This window comes from Maylandia zebra, linkage group LG7, assembly GCF_041146795.1.
Source record: "Maylandia zebra isolate NMK-2024a linkage group LG7, Mzebra_GT3a, whole genome shotgun sequence".
NCBI classification, from domain to species: Eukaryota; Metazoa; Chordata; class Actinopteri; order Cichliformes; family Cichlidae; genus Maylandia; species Maylandia zebra.
Window position 1 is genome coordinate 56,751,141 of NC_135173.1, and position 24,822 is coordinate 56,775,962.

Sequence of the window (24,822 nt, forward strand, 5' to 3'; positions counted from 1 at the left end):
TCTTCTTCTCTCATTCTCTCCACCTCCCTCTCCTGTTGCTTCTTCAATCATGAAACTGATCAGTGATCAGCTGATCGGCTTTTCTGACGGAAGTCCCGTCTCTCTTGCTTTTTTGTCGCCCACTTTGTGCCAGAAAGAGGAAACTAGCGGAGGTCGCGCTAAACAACAGCAGCACTTAAGCTTGATAAGCTGTTGTTAGAATTTATTTAATATTACTTTCTAGTATCAGCTGATGTTTGCTGGAGCCACAGCTGTAAACCTGCTGGTCATGATATCGGTTTGGATATGTGGTGAGAGGGAAACATGAAGATGAAACCAGGAGATGTCCTTATTGAATCATCAGAGCTGAACAGGTGATGGAGAAACAGCTTTATCTTTAGGTGACATGAATGAGTTGAAGGGAAGTTATGAACTGTTTCTGAGAGACAAATGACACCAGGATCCTTTTCTAAGTAGCTGACAGCTGGTAACTGTGCAGGGGCGGGTCTAGTAAAGTCTTGCCAGGGGGGGCAGGTAGGGCATTAACAGGGAAAGGGGGGCACAAAAAATACTTTTCTTTCTTATTCTCATTTAAAATGTCTCGCTTTTAATAAATAATTATCTGAATCTTACAACCAAAGTTTTCATTTGATGTAAACTGTATAGAAATCCATTATTGTACATAGTAATTTTTTTTCAGGGTCCCATCATAATTTCTTCAGAAGTAGCTAAGTACTGTATATGATGCCAGTATTTTCCCACATTTTCTAGATACTTTACCAGTACTGTGTGTAAAATGACATCAAAAAGTCAATTAAGTTTTATTCTTTCTCACCTGTCTTTCTGTCTCCTTTCACTTTTTAAAGGTTGCCATGTTAGAAAAAATGTTTGCCATGTTAGAAAAAATATTTGCCCTGCCATTGATGTGGTAAATAAATAGTTTATGAAAATATCACTAAATCTGTCATTTATTATTTTTTAATATTCAGTAATGATCATGTCTCACCTCTAGTCTTCTCTGTCTTAATTTCAGGTTTCCACCATGCGTTGTAGATAGTTTAGGAGGTTAACTCGACAAAGCAGTCTTTGGGTTTCGGCTAAGTACTGATTAGAATACCAGAATAGGGAGGATGGTGTAGGTTTAAGTTTATTAGATTAATACATATACAGTGGCTTGCAAAAGTATTCGGCCCCCTTGAACTTTCCCACATTTTCTCACATTACAGCCACAAACATGAATCAGTTTTATTAGAATTCCACGTGAAAGACCAACACAGAGTGGTGTACACGTGAGAAGTGGAACGAAAATCAGACATGATTCCAAACATTTTTTACAAATAAATAACTGCAAAGTGGGGTGTGCGTAATTATTCGGCCCCCTTTGGTCTGAGTGCAGTCAGTTGTCCATAGACATTGCCTGATGAGTGCTAATGACTAAATAGAGTGCACCTGTGTGTAATCTAATGTCAGTACAAATACAGCTGCTCTGTGACGGCCTCAGAGGTTGTCTAAGAGAATATTGGGAGCAACAACACCATGAAGTCCAAAGAACACACCAGACAGGTCAGGGATAAAGTTATTGAGAACTTTAAAGCAGGCTTAGGCTACAAAAAGATTTCCCAAGCCTTGAACATCCCACGGAGCACTGTTCAAGCGATCATTCAGAAATGGAAGGAGTATGGCACAACTGTAAACCAACCAAGACAAGGCCGTCCACCTAAACTCACAGGCCGAACAAGGAGAGCGCTGATCAGAAATGCAGCCAAGAGGCCCATGGTGACTCTGCAGAGATCTACAGCTCAGGTGGGGGAATCTGTCCATAGGACAACTATTAGTCGTGCACTGCACAAAGTTGGCCTTTATGGAAGAGTGGCAAGAAGAAAGCCATTGTTAACAGAAAACCACAAGAAGTTCCATTTGCAGTTTGCCACAAGCCATGTGGGGGGACACAGCAAACATGTGGAAGAAGGTGCTCTGGTCAGATGAGACCAAAATGGAACTTTTTGTCCAAAATGCAAAACACTATGTGTGGCGGAAAACTAACACTGCACATCACTCTGAACACACCATCCCCACTGTCAAATATGGTGGTGGCAGCATCATGCTCTGGGGGTGCTTCTCTTCAGCAGGGACAGGGAAGCTGGTCAGAGTTGATGGGAAAATAGATGGAGCCAAATACAGGGCGATCTTGGAAGAAAACCTCTTGGAGTGCAAAAGACTTGAGACTGGGGCGGAGGTTCACCTTCCAGCAGGACAACGACCCTAAACATAAATCCAGGGCAACAATGGAATGATTTAAAACAAAACATATCCATGTGTTAGAATGGCCCAGTCAAAGTCCAGATCTAAATCCAATCGAGAATCTGTGGCAAGATCTGAAAACTGCTGTTCACAAACGCTGTCCATCTAATCTGACTGAGCTGGAGCTGTTTTGCAAAGAAGAATGGGCAAAGATTTCAGTCTCTACATGTGCAAAGCTGGTAGAGACATACCCTAAAAGACTGGCAGCTGTAATTGCAGCAAAAGGTGGTTCTACAAAGTATTGACTCAGGGGGCTGAATAATTATGCACACCCCACTTTTCAGTTATTTATTTGTAAAAAATGTTTGGAATCATGTATGATTTTCGTTCCACTTCTCACGTGTACACCGCTTCGTATTGGTCTTTCACGTGGAATTCCAATAAAATTGATTCATGTTTGTGGCTGTAATGTGACAAAATGTGGGAAAGTTCAAGGGGGCCGAATACTTTTGCAAGCCACTGTATACCAACAAGACAGTGTACATCACTGTCACAACAGCGTTTGTTTTCATTGAAAGGCTTTATGGTTTTTCCTATAATACCTGGTGGGCCAGTCTCTAGTCAAAATGCCCGGGCTGATTTTTTTGTCCCAGTCCAGCCCTGGTTACCAGTCTACTTATGATCAGCTAGACTATTTCAGAAGATTGTTGGAATCTACATCCCGTAAACCACCTTTCTCTTAATTTCAACAAAAGCAATCCAGATCCACATGTAAATTATACCTTTGCAAATGTAGGTAATAGTGTTTCCTTTTATCTCGTTGATAAAACAGATGAACAGTCACAGTTCTAGCTAACATGGAGAAATTAGTACATAAGGCAAAATACAGCTGCTTGTCATTGCAGATACAAGGACAAACTAAAGTGGACAGCATGGGCAATTTTAAGAAATTTCACAGCAGTCAATTTAATCACTCTATATGCATTTTCCTCAAATGCCAATCTTTTGAAGGCATGAGGATTTTTAAATATATTTAAAAATATAGTTTCAGTTAAATATACTTAACTTAGAATCAGAAATGTCAGGCTTATGGTGCCTGCAAGAGAAGCCAATTGGTCATGAAATCAGTGGGCTATCCAGCATTTATTAGGACCAAAGTCTCAACACCTTACACTTCTATCACTGCAGGTAATAAAAATCTAATAAAATAATTCTATACATGTGTCTTTATCATTTCAAGGGTGTTACTTACCGATGTAGTTCTTTGACATAGTCACTTCTTTGATTTCTATGTGAACAGAACCTTTTGGGATTTGAACCACCTCCATGTAGCCTGGAAGACAAGAACTAATATCGTTAAGATAGTGTTCCTCCCACTGAAACAACCGAAGTTCTCATTCCTATCTGACATGTTTTACAACACAGAGAACACACAGAGTTACATATCATACAACGTAGGAGTACATCTATAGAATAAATTCCAAATCATCCAAAATGGACAAAGCAATCTTCCAGTAGTATGAAACACTCTCCTTTTTTTAAACACTTATGCACACACACACACACACACACACACACACACACACACACACACACACACACACACACACACACACACACACACACACAGTATTTTTAGATGGTTTACTAGCCATACCATAGAAGGAGAAATATGTTTTCTCTTTTGCTCACTATAGACTACCTCAGACCACAACCAGCACCAAGTCCCTTTCTCTGCTAGTGACTCCTTCACTCCATTCCTTCACTGATTAATGAGAAAAGTATTGCATTTAGATGTGTCATCATAATTTTAGGTGGCTCAAAACATTTGCCATGTTAAAAAACAATTTAAAAAAAAAAAATCACATGGTGATGAAAGATTATTTTTGTTACGTGAAGGATGTTTTGGCATTTGGACAATCTCCACTGACTTTAAATTTGTCACAGGTGGTTAGACATTTCTGCATATTCTACATGTATAAACTGCATTTTGCCCCCTTTCAGTAACTTACTGTAAAATCAATAGAGACAGAAGTGATCTGCTGGTTAAGGTAAAAGTTTGTAGCTACACAATCATCCAATGAATATTCCATATTCTTGTTTTGTTGGCTGATATGTTGAAACAATAGCTAACAATAGCTAATTTTGATTAAATATGACCAGATTTAATTAAATAAATGAAAATTAAACAACTTTAAGAGTAAAAGCTGAATTCTGTGGAACTTAGTTTTGTGGAACCTCGCTGTTTGTCCAAAATTGCTCCTTGACAAATAGTAATTGAGCCACCAAAACTGGCACACACGTACATTTATGATGACATAATGATCCCAGTTTTTTCTTGTGTATAACACCTTGTAAAAGAATGCTATCATTTTAATTCCACAACATCTAAAATACCACTTACCCATTTTTGATATCAACAAATTGTGATGTTTACAGTATCAATATTATAACACACCATTTGACTCATTAAGGTTTGAAGTTTATTGCTCTTAGAGACCTAGAGGTTCAACAAAAATAACTGTGTAAATGTATCTGAGGCTAATTAATTTTAAGCCATGTGACTTAGTCCAGCCTAAAAACGCATCTTTTCAGTCATTGCATGCATTTTTGTCAAGAACATGTTATTGAAATAATTAATGCATATAAATATGCAACCATAATGAAAGTTAAATTATAAATTAATCATTTACTTTATGGGTGTATATTCGATTGAACTTAATCTTGCATACCACTTTTTCATCACACCTATTACACTTAATGGGGGTTGATAACATCTGGGTAATGAGTCTAGCAGACAATGCACAGTTGGCATGGTCCTTTAATCGTACCAAGATACGACTGCATTTTGCTGTATAGAAACATACAGTGACTCCCATATTGTGTGTTTGCATGCAGTAACAGTCACATCAATCACCAATTTTTTTAAAATTTATTTTTTTTTATTTTTTTTTACTTTTCTCAGTGTGATTAATTTTAACAGCTTAAACAGACTAAAGAACACTTTCTGGAATCAGATATGTTTTACCTCCTCTGGGTAGAGACTTGTTAAAGAGTCCTTCTGTGGCCTCGCAGGTGCTGCCATCCCCTCCACACACACGGCATCGGTCTTCTTTGGCATCTGAGCCCAGTATGTTGTCACAGCCAACATGCTTTTGAAGTTGAACAAAGTTAGAGATTGAGAATCAGCATCGTTTTAAATGAAAACTAGAAAAATGGTTAAATGTTTGCTTTATTTTGTACTATTTTACATTTAAAAAAGTTTTTTCAAAGATCAACTGGTTACATTCCAGAAAACAGGCTTTATGTCTTAAAAAAAATAGTTAAACCTTTTGTGAAATATAGCTATGTGCTAAACTATATCATGAAGGGAAATAATAGTTTATTTTGTCAGGTAATAATTAAATCATAGTTAGGTGCACTACACTAGTCCGGAGTCTGTTTATCCAGCTCTGTTCAAAGGTAACAAAATACACTAAACACTGTCCTTAAAGTTAATTTGATAAAGCTATACTGTTTATTTAAGCTCCAAAAAGTGGTGTAAAAATATTGTTTTGCAAGCATTATGTAAAGGTTAAACCAACCAGATTTAATGTGTTATTTACCAAACTACAAAGCACTACTGTGTGACTGTAGTAGGAATATTTTCATTAGTTATTACACATCCAGCGTTGTTTCTTTTTGTTTCCAGGCTTCATGCTTGGCTCAGCTAATTAGCCACCAGCTGTACAGTATCATTGTACAGTAACATCATAAGGGTAGCATCAAACGTCAGCATTTAACACTTAAGAAAAAGGCAAACAAAGAAATGTCCCCAAATGTCAAACGATTGCTTAAAAGCCAATAAAACCTTCCCTTTAAAAGAAATAGTAAGACATGACTGACATGTTCACTGTGGGGGAGTTTTTTGGAAAGAATTTGTTTGTTCCTGAAGGAAGTCCTCAGAATACAATGCCGTACTTTATTTATACAGTATTCACATAGGCCCATGCAAAGAGTAGTCCTTATTTTTAGGGAGCTTCAGTGGACACACAGTGCCTGTATACTGAGTATAAATCTTCATTCTTTACATTGAAAATCTGCCAAAATCCGTCAAAATACTTTTGACAAATCCAATTCTAAAAAATGTAAATAGATATTTAATGCAATGACTTACAAATCTTATAAACCTATATTTTTTTCACAGTAGAACATAAAAAAAAAACAACTCATCAAATATTTAAACTGAGACATTCTACTAGTTCATGAAAAATATTAGTTCATTTTAAATTTGATGGCAATAATACATCTCAAAGTTGGGAAGGGAGCAATGAAGGGAAGGAAAAAAAGTGGAACTAAAAGGAAACAGCTGGAGAAGCACTTCGTGACTAATGAGGTTAATTGGTAACTGGTCAGTAACATGAATACTTATAAAAAGAGCATCTTAGTCTTACTCAAAAGTAAAGATAGGCAGAGATTCCCCAATCTACAAAAAGTTATGTTGACAAATTGTGGAACAATTTAAGAATAATGCTCTTCAACATAAAATTGCTAAGACTAGCTAAATCATCAAAAGTCGCAGAGAATCTGCAGAAATCTCTGTGTGCAAGGGACAAGTCAGTACTGGACTGCTGCGATCTTTGGCCTTCAGGCAGCACTACATTAAAAACCTGATTCTGATATAGAAATTAAATCCAGAAATCATTGTCTGTTAACATAGTTTGCAGTGCCGTCTACAAACGCAGGTTAAAGCTCTATCATCCATATGTGAACATGAGCTAGAAGGGCTATTGTCTTCTCTGGGCCAAAGATAATTTAAAATGGACTGTTTATATTCATTTTACTCAGTGTCCCAATCCTAGTCAAGTTAGCATTAATAGCTGTAACTTTTTTTCTATCAGAGAGAAGCTTATTAAGCTACCAGATTCAGAGTCTGAAACTAGCCAGTCTAACAGATATAAAATGTGTTGGCTCCAAATAACTTTTTATATGGAGTCCTTATGGACCCCATTAATTTTTTTTTATCTGTGCTCAATTTGCAGTGATTGCTTCATTGCTTGATTGGAAATGCCTTGGAGCTTCACAGAAGGACTGCTGGTGTTCAGTAGGTTTTGACTTAAGGTTTTCATTATGTCATTTTTTTTTTTACTATTATTTAAAGGCCTTTAAGGGCTACAGTGCCAGTAGTACTGTCTGTTGATGGTTAGTTCTAAAGCATTTCAGTATTATGCAAAGAACTGCAGGCTTACTGCTAATACTTTACATGAGAACATCAATTTTACATTTTACACGTACATTTACTTCCATAAAAATGTGAATGCAGCACTTAAACTTAGAGAACTGAGAGCACTGACAGCTTTATGAAAATTACTTTCATTTTTGTTACACACAAGGATAAAGCCATAAAGTGCAAACTGTCCACATCAGAAAGAATCCACTCGTGCTGGCAGAACATTTGCAAAGACAAAAAGACAAAGCTATTAGCGAAGAACTCTGAAGGGTGTTAGCTTAGTGATTTTGTGTTAGTGTGGTAGCCTAAAGTTTACATTAGTAACTGTAATTATGTGTCAGTGCATCAGTTCACTCATATTGCGGATTAAAAAAAGAATGTCTACAGTAGATGAGCATTATCTGAAAGTCATGCCCTTAAGAAACAGGAAAAAAAATCTAACAAAGACATCACATCTTTGTTGATTTATTTCTAACAGCACCTGAGAGATACATCTGGCCGTTCAGCTGACCCATCTACTGTTTGCCAAAGCGTCACTGGAAATAGTGGCTCTCAATAAGCTATTGTTGAGGAAGTGAAACATTGTGAAAATGCTAAGGTATGCTAAATTACACAAGAACTGGTCTGAAAATCTGTGAAAGTGGGCCCTATGGAGTATTGAATCCAAATTTACATTTCTTCGGTTCAAATCGATATTTACAGAGGAAGCCAGGAGAGACGTACAAATGTCTACAGCAAGGTTCAGGCTGTGTTGAAGAATAAAGGTGGTATTCCCCAAATACTCCTTGAACTGTACAAACTCTGTTTGTGCCTTACATACTGTATTTCCATTTATTTGCACATTTCAGTAAATCGCTGCAACTACCATGTAGTGGTGAATATTGTATATGTGTAGAAATGCTCTTAACTTGCACACATGCACAAGCAAGATTACTACTTGTTTGTGTGATGTTAGGGAATTAGAATCACTCTAAATTCGGCAGGCTTGCAGACATAGCACTTTCCGAGCACTCAAAGCCCTTTTTTTTTTTCCCTCAAAGCACCTTTCACTAACACGTGTCATTCATCTATTCACACACAGCTTTAATCAATGCCTATCAATGCCTGAGGCAGAGCTGCCCATCATCTGCCATCTATAGTATGTCACGCCTTGATTACTCTATATAAGAAAATACATTGATCTTGAGATAAGCTGTTCTAAGAGCGAAGCCTACTCCAAAAAAAAAAAAAAAAAAAAAAAAAGGGAGGAGAGTTTATGACTGAAACTAAAGAAACTAAAATAATTAAGCTTCCGAGGAGGAAGCCAGAGAAGGCGTAGCTTTCCAAAGTGTTTCCTCAGGAGAGTCGACAGTTACAAAAAAAAAAAAAAAAGGAGCTCAGGCTACAATAACTAAGACAGTCAATGTTGTGTCCCATGAGACACAGACAACTAAAGAGGGAAAAATTTTGACATTCAAGTTGATTTGGAAAAAAGGAAGGAGGAAAAGAGGAAAGCGGGTGGAGGAACACCTGATCTGCCAGCTTGAGATGAGAAACCCACTGCAATTATTGAAACAACATCCACAGATGAGTTATTGGACATTTATGTTGATTAAAAAGAGGGTAAAATATCAGCTGACCAGGGTTTGAGAGCAGCAGTGACACAAAACCTGATGACTACAGACGGATTTCGTTGTCATTGATCCTTACAGTTGTCCTGTGGGTTTCCTAGGTTCTTTTTTTACTCTGTCACAATCTCCAATGTTATTCGTAATCGTTCCTCCTCCCTTTCTCTCTCTCTCCCACCACATGTGCACAGCATAGCAGTTTTGAGTGTTTCTGAGATCTTTCCAGGCAGACAGTGTTCCAGAGATTTATCACAGTGTGACAGTAAACCCACAGAGAGCCAGCCCCTGAAATAAAACGACAAGCCGGATTCAGAAAACCCACAATACTCCTTCAGTGAGGAATATTCCACCTCTTCTGAGTTTTCTTGCTATTAAAGCACACATCATGTTGTGTTTTTAATATTAGACTCGCAGTAAGGTTGTGGGCAAAGACGCTGTGCTTTTATGCCAAACAGGGATCCAGTTGTATCGGTCAGGTGGAAATCAAAGCAAATACTTTAAAGTGAGCAACCAAAAAGTTATTTCAGCTGCATCTCAGAAAATACACATTCACTACACAAAATGATTTACAGTCAGGAAAACAAAGACAGCATCAACTGCCAACCCAAATAACATTTTATTGAAAGATAAAATGTTATTTTCCTTGTTATTAAATCAGCCTTTTCAAAGATATATATATATATATATATATATATATATATATATATATATATATATATATATATATATATATATATATATATATATATATATAAAATCATTATTCAATAAAAAAACAAAACAATGATTTTTGTGTTTTATTTACCACAAAACAATTCTGGTGGAGGCTGCAGAGTACTGATAAGAAGCAAAAAGAGCTATTCAGCAGTCATTCGATCACAATCAGCCACAGTCAAAGACCGGATTGTTCTTCACTGGAGAATGGTGCGGTTTAGGCTCTTTTGTTTACGCAGTCAGTATCTCACTAGCAGAGTTGTTATAGATAAAAACTGGCTCACATGCTGAGCAAACTCTTACTAAGCTAAGAGATAAAATGTCATTTTAACAGGAACTTGATAAAATGTCAGGGTTAAACACCCACAAAGGATGGTGCTATAGCACAGTGTTTTATTTTATGTTATTATTGCAAATCAGCATCAGCATTAGCGTGAAACAAACATTTCTTTTTCTGGTAATTTACCTGATTTGCCTTCATCGAGCAGAAGTCGTCTCATATTTATGTATGACTACAAATATTAGAATTGCAATGAAAAGCTCTGAATGTAAAATCAAATTGAAAGGTAAAAGCTCATTCTTGACTACAACATGAAGTAATGGTAATGTTTAGAGTCAGTCTTTCTAGATTTAAACATCACTGGGTCCCAAACTCTTTCTACAGTTCAATAAAACTTGAGTTTTATTTTTATAGCTCTTGCCATAATTCCATTAAACGTACATCCAAAAAGTCTTGAAACACAAGCCAGAAGCTTTCCGCAACAATTAAAGAAATGTACAGTTTAGCCAGATTAGCTATGAGGCACAGTGAAAACATTCTGAGTTTGTGCCCCCTTCGAGGTCAACTACTTGTGCAGCCAAAAAAAACCCTCAAGTCCTCCTTCTACATTTACACTCACTTGAAATCCTCCCTGACAACTTATTAGTTCATATCTGCTGCTTTACCATGGACCTCAAAGCTTGCCAAACTGCAACCTTTAAAGGGGACATATTAAAAACATTTCTATCTCCTTGTTTTGATTCTTTGATGCTACTAGAGTAACTCCTCATGATTCACAGTACATAATAATCCTTATTTATCTAATAGGCGTAGGCGCAGTCTCATCATTTCATCCTTAATGGCAAATGGACTGGTTTTCTATAGCACTTTTCTACTCTACTTGAGCACTCACTTTACATAACACACACTTTACATAACATGTCTCATTAACATGAATGCATCAGGAGCTACTCAGAGTTGTACCCTCAGGTGCAAATGCTACAGCTAAGCTACCGGTATTACATCCAGTCATGAATGCACAGATTGCTGAGTATTTTCAGCGTGGCTTCAAAAATGATGAAATCCTTGTGTTATTAGCCGAATCACATGGCGTTACTATCAGCAAACATACTAGCAAAAGCGCCCATTTGATGCGATCCGGTTTTGAGTGCGCACTACTCTGCGCCATATGCTTCCGGGTAACAAGAAAGTGACCTCATTCACGTAGATTACTGATTGGCAGAGTAGGGCTGTTCGATATAACGATATATATCGGATGACGATATAAAAATGTCTATCGTTTCATTTTACGCTGTCGTTTGTTTCGTGGTGTCGCAAAATAAACTGTTTACGGCAACATTTTTTCATCGTTTTGATGGTCACTGTAGTGGCTATATTCATTTCTAAGTTCTCTCTTTGTCTTACATTTAATATAACCACACTACAGACGGACAAGCGCCTGTTTTTATGCGTTGTCATTAGCAAAAATGACAGTAAAACCATCGTGTGTCCGCTTGTTTATTTTCTACATAAACCTTTCACAATAAAGCTCAAGATCCTGTTGAGACTTTACAGAATACTCTGCATACTCTTTCACATGATTCAGAGTATTTACAGATGAGAAGCAAAAAAGAGCCGTCAAGTGCTAAAAAATAAACCTTAGACTCAAACGTTAGAACAGGCTTTTCCCCGCAACACGCCGTGTAATAAATACTCACAACTCATGTCTAAAAATGTATAGTTTCATGCATCGGTTAAAACACTCGACTCCAGGTACACGACGCTCAGCTGGAAACACTTCACGCAAGTCGAGCTGCCAGAGATTCACAGAATTTACAGAAAATGCAAAAATTTTGTGATTTATATTGTTATCGGACAATAGATATCTCATATCGGGATATGAGATTTTGGTCATATCGCACAGCCCTATGGCAGAGCTAACTCGAAATTTCAAGTAACTCAAAATTTCAAGTTATGTTTCTCCAAATTTCGAGTTAATAATCAGAAAGTGAGGACAGTGAGCTATTATGGAGCGACTGTGAAGTAGAGGAGTGGATCGCTGAATAAGGTTTGAGGGACACTTAGGAGCTCAGGGGTCAGTTGGTAAAGTAATTGTGTGTGTGTGTGTGTGTGTGTGTGTGTGTGTGTGTGTGTGTGTGTGTGTGTGTGTGTGTGTATTACTTATTGTGTGGGGACACAAATTTGTTTACACACTCACATTGAGAGGTCTCGCCAACTTTATGGGGACAAATTGCAAGGCAAATCATTAAATTTTAGGGTGAAGGCTTGAGTCAGGGTTAGGGTAAGGTTAGGTTTAGGATAAGGTCAGGGTTACGGTTAGGTTCAGGCAGGGACTTGTGATGGGTAGGGTCAGGATAAGTCTCCAGGAAATGAATGTTAGTTAATGTAATGTCCCCAAAAGTGATGGAAACACAACGCGCGCGTGTGTGTGTGTACGGGGTTAGGGTCAACTGTTGGATGTATTTTGGTGTTTTATTGTTCTGTGAAATGTTTATATTGTTTATTTGTTGTTTATTTATTTTTTCATCCTTGTTGTACTAATAAAACTTATTATAGAATAACTTTGTGTTTGACTACCCTTGTCGCACAGTGTTGCCTTGAAGCAACAAACCAATATCTGTTTGGGGGGGGCAGGGTTTCAAATTTTATGATTGATATATTATTAGGGACCCCAAAGTCAAAGGAGCTTGCAAAGAAAAGCGTCTGGACTTCTTTAAGTTACTTGAAGACGTTTCATCTCTCATCCGAGAAGCTTCTTCAGTGGGAGTAACCCCCCACAGAGGGACAAAAGGACCCCCTGATGATCCTCTAATCGTCTGAGCCAAGGTGTGAAACTGGGTGTGGGTCCTTTTGTCCCTCTGTGGGGGGATACTCCCACTAGGTTTATATCTGGGACTCTCCACCATTTGACCTTAGAACTGAAGAAGCTTCTCGGATGAGAGGTGAAACGTCTTCAAGTAACTTAAAGAAGTCCAGACGCTTTTCTTTGCAAGCTCCTTTGACTACGATGACCTGGATGACTGAGAACCTTCACAGACATAGGGACCCCAAAGCTCCCCCAAAATAGGGAGAAATATTTTTTTCCCCAAAAATTAAAAAGTCATGCAGTAGAGGGCTAAATAATTCTTTTTTTAATTCCCCTCCCTTTAAGGCACATATTTGAAATTTAATGCCGGCCAAATATGGGCTTTTGCATATTTTAATCAGGCTTGTGTATCACTTTACGTTCTCAATAAATTTCAGCCCGCCCAGTTGTACTGTGGTCTGCACAGAAACATGCATTCTGAGTAAATGCAAAACTAAACAGACACGGACTTCTACAGTAACTGCATGCTGACAAGCTAGCTAATTACAGAAGAAATAGTAAAGTGAATGCTGTAAGGCTGATCAATTCTACCAAGCTGGGAAACTGATTAGCCTAAGGCTTTACTGCATGTAAATGCAAACCTGTTAACCATTTGTTACGAGAAAATTCCTACTTTAAAAAAACAGAGGCTTCAGAATGTCACTGAATTACAAAACGGTGTGCAACTACAGCATGCTTGCGGCTAACAACTTGGTTTTGCTAATTAATCTTTAAGTCAGTGGTCTACAGAATATCAACAAATAAAAAAAAAAACAACTATTTTCATAATCACATAAGACAAAAAAGTAATAACTTCTAATTAACTAGATAATAAACCTAGTGCTTAACGTTTTTCCTCAAAAATTACTTACTCAAAAAACTATTAAGAGAACAGTTTTTTGATTATGTAGTTAACTGAAAAACACAATAGACACAATAAGTCCAATAATTACAAGGCATGCTGCTCCAGCATGCCTTGTAACCAGCTCTAACCACCGCTCCGGTGGTTAGAGCTGTCACCTCACAGCAAGAAGGCTTTTTTACCCTGCATTGTTGATTCCTCATAGCTTCCTCATAGTTACATCAATATTTCCTCAAACTAGCCACATGAAATTTCCTGGACTGAAAACAACTTTTAAGCTCTATTTTTTATGTTTAAATAAACTCATAAGCCAAAGCCACAATCTTAGTTTTTGTCATGTGCAAAGAAAAAAACAAACAAACAAACAGCTGATTGTAAGGCAGTCAAGTTGGAGGCACTGGTTGATTTTTCATGCATGACCCTCACTGATGCGGTTAGGTAAATATAAATATATTTAATATTTAATACATCCAGTGCCAGGAGCAACAACAGTTTGTTGTAACAACTGCATATCCTTCAATAATGAGAATCAAAAATACATTTGTAAAACACAAGAAGCGTTTGAAGATGTGGTTTTGGCTCCCTTACCTTACACTCTCCATTGATGCAAATGTCCAGCGAGTCAGCCTGACATTGGGTGCCATCTATGACAGCAGGAGACCGCTCAGTGTAGAAGTTATAGCCTTCTGCCAAGCAGTTCAGCGCACAGGGCTTCACACCACCTGGGTTACACAGCATGTACGAAAACCGAGCAGGTCATTACATCATTACCTAAAGTTCAGTTTCACACAGGGAACAGACAGCGTGACATGGCCCCTGACAGAACCCTAACAACACAGAGACCAGCAAATACCGATGCTATTCCAGGACTTGCAGCCAGCTCTGGGATCTTCTCTTAACTTGTTGACAGTAATAATCATGAGGGGGGGAAATTCAGCGGTGCTCAGATCTAAAAAAACCCAAAACTTGACGTCACTGTAACATTGACAACAACAGAGACAGCGCTGCTTGCCAAAAACAATTACACTGACATCCACGTGTAGGTTATCTCCTGTTTTTACATGACGCCTCAGCCCACGGAGCGCTATAAGAGAGGAGGTGATGGATTTGACAAAACAGACTTAAGCTCTCACATCTCTGAGAGAAAACAAAAGCTGTGTTTACATGCTTCAAACTTTATCACTTTTCTCTGAGATATTTGTGGTCTTAGTTAAGTGAATATTTTCCTTGATCTGCAGACTTCAAGGAGAGACACTCCTGCCAGTACCTATGACAATACAACAGTCCTTCCACTGGTATTGGCTCAATAAAAAACTGTTGATCCAGAGAGGGGAAAAAAGCCCGAGATGGGTCCAGAAAACAGACTAGCCTGCAAACTGTCATTTGAGACACAAAAGGGATGATAGGGAGGCTTTACAGCTCAGCTCTTAGAGAGTTTTGACAGAACAACAGCTTCAACTCTTAGCAAGTTCAAACTGAGAGTAAGTAATTATTAATTATTTAATAAGAATTGAGTGGGAGTGAATTTAACTCTGATCAAACTTCATCCAGACACTATTGCCTATATAGTAATTAATCGTCCATGTTATACAGTAATACTTTGAAACCATGGATGTATTATACAAACAACTGATCACAACTAGTCCTGAACTCACCCCCAGTGTAAGGCTTCCAGTTGTAGTACTTCCCACGGAAAGGGGAGTTGTCAAAATCAGCGCACTGCTTCTCTCGGAAATCACGAGATCCTGCAGGGCAGGCCTGCAAACAACAGTGAAACTGAATGTGAATACAAAGGACCAAGCTTATCGAATGTCTTATCCCAGTTCACATTAGACTGGTGCCAATGACCTTTGGAATTAAGGTCAGTAAGAGTGATCTCCAGCAGTTTGTCAATATAATAACTGTGTGATCTGCCACGTAATCGGTTCATGTCAATATTTTATCATTTAACCAGCACCATCTGCACTGCATTGAAATTCGTCTGGGGAGTGACTACACAGGTTAGTACCAACAAGCCCACAGGTCTGGTACTCTCCACCTCAACAAATTCAAATTCCTAAACCGAACCTCTGATAACAGCTAACACTTTAGCCCTCCAATCTCCTTTGACTTCTGATAAGCCAAATTGCTAAAATCAAGCTTTAAAACAGGACTTGATAAACCAATCACATCAAGAGGGGTACATTCATCTTTTACAGAGTCTATATGTAGGTTTGAGTGCTGCTGCCTTTATTACTTTATTAACAATGTCACATTTAATTTTTTTACAGACTAAAGAAGATGTGTTTCTTGGCATTTCTGTCTGAGAACATTGTGTTCTGTGTTCAGATGAATTGTTTATGTGTGGATTTATGATGGATAATGAAACATTTCTTTGGCTAGCTAATTAGAAACATAAACCGAGCCAGAGGAGGTGAAACAGCCCAGTATAGAATTCAGGCTGAGGCAGACTGAGTTCTGGCTCTGATTCTGGGATGGCACTCCACTGTGTGGATAATGCGCCAATAAGAGGAGGTAAAAAGTGGAAAGAAACACTTTGCTGGTGTGAAAAGGTCCTTAGGAACCGCAAAACACTCTCCCTCGGTACAAATAAAGGCTCTCGGGTCAAAGCTGTATTTCACATGCTCAAAGTGTTCCATGCTGGAGTGGGCCATAGGGAGGATAGGCCACTTTCATTACCATTCAAGTGTTTTGCCAATTTAGCCGCTTTAAACTTGCACATCAAACATGCAGATCCAGTCAGAGGAGACAGAATAATATTATTGCAAGTGTGTGTTGAAATGAAAACACAGTACCAAATGAGATTTACATGTGCTAACGTCTGTTGGAACAAAAGAAAAGCTCACTTTAATAATGTTGGGTTTTCATCAATGTTTAACTTGTTGATTATCAACTGATTAAAATAATAATAGAACAGAAGGCACAAAAAGGGAGAAAAGTCCTATCATTTAAGCAACTCGAGTCCAGTTGCTTAAATGCTTGACACTTTCCCTTCATTATCTTGACTTTAAAAATTAAAGTTCTTAAAAAGGTATCGTCTGTGCCTCTTGAGGAGCTTAATATAAAAAAAAATGTGGTATTTGTAGTGGGCTTCATAAACAAATCAAATTAAATGTCAGTGCTCTACCAGTGCTTGACCAAAAATGAGAAATAAAGAATTCATTAAAACTTAAAGTGAAAAAGACAACAAAAGAAGTCAGATAAGAAGACAAAATATAAATAATAAAAGGTAACAGAATTAGCACAAAAATAAAATTGTGAAATATTATGCAAAATAAATGGATTCCTATAGAATGTTAAAACAAAGTTATTATTATTAATCTCAGAGGTTTCTTCCTGTTAAAAGAGTCTTTTTTCTTCCCACTGTTGCCAAGTGCTAAGCAACCTCCTACAATCACTTGCCAACTGGTAAATTGGTAACTTCTGGTTATCATCGGGGTCACTGACAAGTCTTTAGGCGTGGATGATTGGGATTAGCAATCTATTTTACAGCAGCTGCCTCCAGCAGCTATCGCAACCAGTCAAGGAAATACTAATTTAACTGTCCTTAGAGATAACACGTTAAGTTAGATGCTAGTGGGATGGCTCTATGATTGGCATGCTCTTGGTAGTCCACCAGTTTGGTGGAATATTGCAATAATTACTGTGATAAAACCTTTATACTGAAGGTATGCATGGTAATCACAGGATGAATTCTAGTGATTTGGGGGACCATCTGATATCACCAGCACCACCAGTTTTAATTTAGGTAATGAAATATCTCAACATGTATGGCATAAGCACAGATTAGGATTAAGACATATGTTTTTTAACTATGCTAAAGAGAAAAGATCCTAATGACTCTGGCAGTCATCAGACCTTTTTCCAAGGACTGCTACTACCAGTTTAACTGTTTTGAATAAATAGGCTGTCTGCCATGAAACTTGGCCCACCCATTTATATACTTTTGAGGATAATTTGTGAGTATTTGTCATTGTATCTACATTTGGCATGCTCTCTCACACACACATGCTTCTTTGGACAAGGTGTGGTTAGTGTGATGAAATAGTGGTTAGGGACATTGCTTGTTTTCCAAAGAAAACACTCAGTGCTTGCTCAGAACTGTTATTTTTAAGACTTGTGGTTAAATGTCTACTAAGGCCCTAACTATTTCAATTTTCACCTAGTGAAAAAGGCCACCTAGAAATAGTTGAACAGAGATCTTAACTTGCAGCCATGTCAAATATCTGGATAAAACATTGCTCCAGACCTCAAAAAAAAAAAAAAAAAAAAGCTTGCTTCTTATGAAATACACCCTGAACTGTCATCATCATTTGACTCAAGTGAAATGTCACAAACAATAAATGAAGAAAGCTTAAAGGCAACGTGATGCTGTGTGCTAGTGTGCAGCCTGTAAAGCCCTTTTCTAAGATAACATGTTCTGGAGGAGAGCTGTGGAAGAGCAAAGAGGTGATCCAACATTTTTTTTAAGTTGCTCGCATGCTACTTGGCAGAAAATGAAAGAGGGAGGCAAAGAAATGAAGAAACTCACGTTAGTGTTACAGGATCTGTATCGTTTCCTCTCTCCGAGACAGTACTTGCCTCCTCCAGATGGGCTGAGAGACACAACAGAAATAAATGAGGGATGGGGAAAAGAGACTCTTTACATCAAATCACATAAAGCGCCGTAAATTATATTCACAAATTCCTCTCAGAGATTATCTTTAGGGCAAACAGTACATAAGAGATTTTTTTTTCTGATGAAACAGGCGCAAAAAAAGTCTCTGTGTGTCAGCATTTGCTGCTTTGTTGAGCATCTGTGCCAAGGATTCATTCAGGAAATCCAACCTGTTCTAAGAGCTCTTAAATGTGACATGACATTTCAAGTCTAATGACTCTTAACTCACGCTTTTCCTTCTTCTACTCTTCACTACACATCTACCACATCTCTGAAGGTTTTCTTTTCCTTTCCCTATCATCTCTCTGCTTTTTCTCACCTTCAGAAGCCTCCCTTCCCTTCACTTTATTGCAAAAAAAACCTGTGAGACAGGCCATGTACGTAATGAATGTGTTAGAGGCTGTGTCTGGCTGTGTTTTTTCTGCCTCCCTCCTCTTTGCACTGATGGCTGAGCAGCAGTGATCACCTTACACAGGTGTTCCACATTATGCCTGTGCCTTCACCTCCTCCCCTTTTTCTTCCTTCCCTCTGGTTCACCCTGGCTCTTTTTCTTGCCTTCCCATGACGTGTTTGACGTAATACCTAGTTTCCAAAACAAAGGAATGCGACAATGGAAGAAGGATAAAGATCCCAGATGTCTGCTTGCCCGCCAAAGATGCACTGGTCAATGATTTGTCTAGTGAGGACACATGGGAGGTTTTAAAGTAAACCTACGCATCACCATAATCTTCAAAGAAGAGTAAGCTATGTCTTAACTTAACGCACATGTCACATTAACCGAGACTGCGTGAAACTGCACAAGAACAAGGACTAAGAACCTTTACAGTCAGTTGTAATGGCTGCAAAGTATTATCTGAAACAGCTAATATTGGTCTTTGTGGTAATTTCAGGTTACTGACAGTTGCGTTGGTGTATTCCTTTCTTTCCCCATTTCAAATAACATTTGTCACTGTTGTTCAAATTTAGAAAATGGTAAAGAAGAAATCCAGACTTTCAGCTGAGCCTTGGAAAGCCAGTTACTATGGCTCATATTGCACACTTCTCTACTTAGACTCGCTGTTTTGAGTGCATAAGTGTGTTTCACAGTGACAGTGAAATACACTTATGCACAGTGCACTACGAGTACCCAGATGGTGAACTCATAACAAACAAGAAGTGTGTGGAACAATGTTCACGTCATGCCATCAACGATCATCATCTTCGGTATGCAGCAGAATGGAAGGACCACCAAACAATTTTCAACCAATGGTGTCCACGCTAGTCATGGACAGTATGCCAAAAGGACTCTGGGTTTTTTTTGTTTTGTTTTTTACAGTATGAACTGAAATAAGTGACTAAGACTCATAAACTCAGCAGCCAAATATTTACAAAGGTCCTGGCAGAGGGCCATTTTCCCATAAACTTCCACAGGCCCAGGAGTCTTTTTTTTGGAAGCTCTGTGGTGGCCTTAAAAAAGAAGTCTTATGGCACTTTTGTGATGGCTTCACTTTTTAGAGCCAGAAGCCAAATCTGTATTTTTATACCTACCTTTTATACCTTACTAAGTAAAATTATTTCTTCAAAAGTACTTCATTCATTGATTCAATAGAAGTCTTGACCTACCTAGAACTCTCCTACTGAGTTTGAGACCATTTTTAAAATTTTGGTCGTTATCAGAAAGCGAGATCATCCAAGCTAACGACTTACTGCCAGTAAATGGGTGTGGGGTTACACAAGTTATTGGTCACATCCAAATGGTGACAGTAAAAACATTCATAATGAGGCTAAAAATGGGAATTCCAAAGCCAAAAACATGGTTGAAACCCCAACGTCATCTCCATGGTCAAAACTGATCACAGTACAGCAAAAATGGAACAATAGATCAATCAATCAATATTTTATTTATATAGCACATTTGAAAAGGACAGTGTCCATCAATGTGCTTCACACAAGGTAGCAAAGCAGATTACAACAAAAGCAACAAAAACAGTTAAAAACAATTAAAACCAGTTATAGTTACAGTTACACAGCACAACTGCAGACCAGGTGGAAGACCGAACTAATTTGCTTCAAACGCTAGATGGAACAGCTGAGTTTTAAAAGCGGGATTTAAACGATTGAATGGAATCTGACATGCGGACATCGATAGGAAGATATTCCAGAGTTTGGGGTGCGGCCATTGCAAAAGCTCGGTCCCCTCTGGTCTTTCGTCGCGGCCTTTGTTGCACTAAGAGCAGTTGGTTAGAGGATCTGAGCGCTCTCTTGGGGCTATACGCGTCGAGAAGGTCTGTTAGGAAACTGGGCGCCAGGTTATTTAAAATTTTAAAAGTACACAAAAGGATTTTAAAAATGAGAGAGAGAATTGGAGGCCCATGTACAGAGAATTGCAATAGTCTAGTCTCGAAGTAATGAAGGCATGGATAAGCTTTTCAAGGTCTTTATGTGGAATATAGGGCTTTGCCTTGGAGATTTGATGTAAAAACTCATTTTCACAACTGAGGCAACTTGTTGGTCTAACTTGAGTGAGCTGTCCAGGACCACTCCAAGATTTCTAACGGTATAAGAGAGATGGCTGGCATAGGACCCCAGTGTATTAGTTAGCTGGTCCAGGGGAATGGGACTGTCAAAAACAATAATTTCTGTTTTAATTTCATTTAGAGTTAGAGAGTTTTGTAATAGCCAATCTTTTACTTCCCGCAGACAATTGAACAAAGGCACTAATGAGGACTGGACATCCTGATTCAGGGGGAAGTAGATTTGGATGTCGTCAGCATAGTAGTGAAACGAGATATTATGCTTTTTGAAAATGAGTCCCAAAGGCAGCATGTATAAAGAAAATAACGTAGGATAGATGAACGGATATTATTTCCACACAGAACAAAGGCTGTGTCGGTCAACAATATTTTGAAGTTATTTATGGTTTTGTACATATAAATTCTATTGTTTATAGGAATGGTGAATTTAATGTATTATAAAATTACAATTACCACATTAGGTTTGAAGCTGCTTAGCTCAGTAGGGTAATTGGGGGACTTCAAAGCAGAAGGTTGCTTTGTTTATCCATACCTACTGTAAAATTTATCTTACTAGAAATTCTAACCAGGCATCCAGGCAATGTTGAACACATTACTTGAACCAATGTCACAGTAATGCCCGAGACATCGGTTCAACTTTCATTTTAGAGCCTCGACTCAACGGCAAGAAAAAAAACAACAACTAATGGTTTTCTGGGCAGTAGAGATGTTTACACGTCCAGCAAATATGCAGCAATATTCTTAAATATGTTTAATAATGACAAATGTGACTCAGATATTCACCCCTTACATTTGGCTGTCGAGCTGCTAAATCATTATTTGTTCTAAGCAGGTGGAGGATTTTAAAATGAACATTAAAATCACTGTACCACATGTCAGAATATTTACACTTGTCATAAATTAAAAGCGTCATTACCTGTAGCAGTCAACATATTTTTACTTTAGGTCTAACAGTTTACTTTTTCCACTAAAGAAGCATTTAGCCTTGTGAATATTTCAGACATGACTGCTGTATAATTACTGTAGCTTGACTCGCACTACGACACACATCCGCACAGCCACGCATACACATGCACATCTACACACAAACACACACTTGTAGGCAAGGACCTGGATGTGTGTGTTCAGCTTGCTGTGGCTTACTTTGCCTACTTACGCTGGGCTGTCACAGTGCCTCATGGAGGAGGATACACCGCCCCCACAGGTCCTGCTGCACTCCCCCCAAATGGACCATGGCCCCCAGCCTCCATCCACACTCTGAGGCCAGGTACCAAACGCAACACATTCCCCCTGGTAGCACCACTGGGTGGGGAGAAGCAGAAGTATGCACAGAGTGGAAAACTTTGGTTATTACATATCTTAATAATTTCTTCAGACACACTGACCAGCTTCAAGTTAAAGACGCCCATTCTCACTATAACATACAGCTTATTTCGTCCAATAATTAATTCTCGTGTGTCTCGTGACTCTTCTATATTTATTTAATGTTTCCATTATGGGAAGTTATTTCCAAGACAGGTGAGGCAGAGAAAGAGCTGAACTACGTTTCAGGAGTAATCATGTTAATCTGTTCAGAGTTGTGGGGGAAGAGGGGATCAGAGACTTTCCTTTGTCCCTCCAACTGTGTCAGTAGGTTAATAACCCTCTAGAGAACGGTACAGTCAAGGTGAGGGCTAGGCTGAGCTGCTGCATTCTTTATCTCTACCTCTCATTTAATTTCTGAGATGCTGTCTAAACAAGATTAGCAGTGTGGAGAAAGAGAAATGTGGAGGACCAACTGATACGGGCACAGAACCTCAGCGTTAACTGTAAGTTTATTGGTCAATTTGAACACACAGAAGAAACGCAAAGCTCCCTTCTATTGGTTAATTCCTGGCTGTCTCCCCTCCCGCTTTCCCTTCCCCCAGTCTCTACCTCTATCTCTGTCTGGTCCTGTTGGAAGGGCCTCTCTCCATTACACGCTGGGTGAGAAATGGCTGACATTCATATTCCTTTGAAGCCGTCCCCAGCAGGGGCAGACAGAGTATGCCACTGGCTCTCCTAAAGCTGCTCCAAAAGCTGTTCTAAAGCCCCCCAGGCTCTACCTGGGGCTCCCTGTGTTGTACAGGACTCTGTCCGTGGGCCCTGGTCCTCAAAGGCTCCACTGAGCTAATGGTAATTATGGGTGACAGCTCGTGACACTCTCCTATTCTTCCCTTTTACCCCTCGGACCATCCGGTGACAATGGTTGCCTTAATCCATGTTAAAACAGTCTCCCCTAACCTGGCTGGCATCAGCACTCGGCTGATGACCTAAAGCCTGGCCTGCTTACGTCTGTGAGTTTGTGCATGTGTGTGTGGGTGTGTGGTTGCACCAAATGCATGAGTGCACACTAGTGAGGTACCACTAGCTACACACAGAGAAGAGAATAAAAGTGCTTGTTTCACATCACAGGTCACCAGGTATTAAATATAGCTGCAGTGCTGAAAGGGCAGGTTCACCCAAATTCTAATTTAAAACATATAAACTTCTAGATGTAGCTTGGTCCATCTGGCAGCCTATTTTCACTTGGAAGAAATGTGTATTCCCTGACGGTTGCTGGCTGTCGTTGGGTGAAATCGGTCACTGCAGGCCACTGAACCAAAAACCTCCTTGTGACTGCTTTGGTCATGAGCAGATTGCCGCGGTCACCCATCGTTAACTGACTCATATACAAACACTTGCTAACTAAGTGCAGAGCGTTAGTGAAACTTGAAAAGGTGCAATGCAAAGTGCATAAAATAAAAGTTGTGTTACCTCTGAAACCAGCACATTTCAAAAGGCACAACTGTGAAGGTAAACAGTGTCAGTTTCCAATTTGTATCACACTCCTGACATTTTCACAAACACTTAGAGGCTTAGGTGAGTGTGTGCAGACAAGTTGGCAACTTCCATGCAAACTACGGCTGACAACAGTAACCTGCTGGCGACCAAAGCAATCGCAAACAGGTTTTCAGTCAGACATCATGTACTTCATTGTGACCAATTTCACCCACCTACAGCAAACAGTTGCCACAACTCACTAAGCAGGCAAGCAACTCATAAGTATTTTAACTGTCAATCTCTGGTGACAGGCAACTTGTCTCCAAAGAATTACAGTCAAAATTGGATTTCCCACAATCACTCTCAGACATAGTGGCAAAGGTTTGCAAGTAACTGCAATCTATTTTATAAACACAGTCAATGTTGTAACCAATCTGAATCAGTCTGTGCTGATGAGCGCAATTCATCTGCGATGTGGCTCTTTCTAATAGAGTCCTTGACTTGACTGGTTACCAGCTGGTTGTATTCTGGTTATATTCCAATATAAAAGGGACAGCTCAGATTGAGCAATATGGAGACAAAGTTGAGATCATTTGGACATGTGCAGAGGATGGATAGTGGATATACTGGACAAAAATGTGGAATATGGAGCTGCCAGGCACGAGGAAAAGAGGAAGACCTCAGAGGACACTCATGGATGTAGTGAAGTGAAGGAGGACATGCAGAAGTTTAGTATGCTAGAGGAGGATTCCAGAGATAGAAGCAGATTGTCCACTGTGGTGATCCCAAAAAAGGAGTATGTGAAAACCAAAAGAAGATAAGAGTCAAGTTGCCTAGTGCAGGCCATTTGTATTTAAATAACTATCCCACAGTAACTATCACTATTTCAGGAGGGATTTCTGAATTTCTGAACTTTCATATCAATGAGCTTCTGGCTATACTGAAAATGCAAGTAGTTAATGTGAATTTCTCTTTAGTTTCAAATTTCTGTGCATGTAGATGGCAAAAGATTTGCAAGAGACCGTAACACATTTATGGCTTCCTTCACTCTTTCTGAAATGGAGGAATTTTAGACCACTCTTCTTTGCAGAATTGTTTTAATTCGGCTACACTGAAGGGTTTTCAAGCATAAAT

General features: G+C 38.8%; 1 protein-coding gene across 3 annotated transcripts in view; it reads right to left on the reverse strand.

The window, feature by feature from the left end:
• The window catches only part of adamts6 (ADAM metallopeptidase with thrombospondin type 1 motif, 6), a 79,903-nt gene that overhangs the window by 20,786 nt on the left and 34,295 nt on the right, over positions 1-24,822 (reverse strand). For all 3 annotated transcript variants that reach the window (XM_004566887.4, XM_076886743.1, XM_076886744.1), the window contains 6 exons: positions 22,064-22,209; positions 18,269-18,332; positions 15,393-15,495; positions 14,326-14,459; positions 5,249-5,372; positions 3,473-3,553 (listed from right to left, as the gene is read on the reverse strand). In XM_004566887.4, coding sequence (XP_004566944.1) covers positions 3,473-3,553; positions 5,249-5,372; positions 14,326-14,459; positions 15,393-15,495; positions 18,269-18,332; positions 22,064-22,209 — 652 coding nt within the window. The remainder of the gene's footprint in view (positions 1-3,472; positions 3,554-5,248; positions 5,373-14,325; positions 14,460-15,392; positions 15,496-18,268; positions 18,333-22,063; positions 22,210-24,822) is intronic.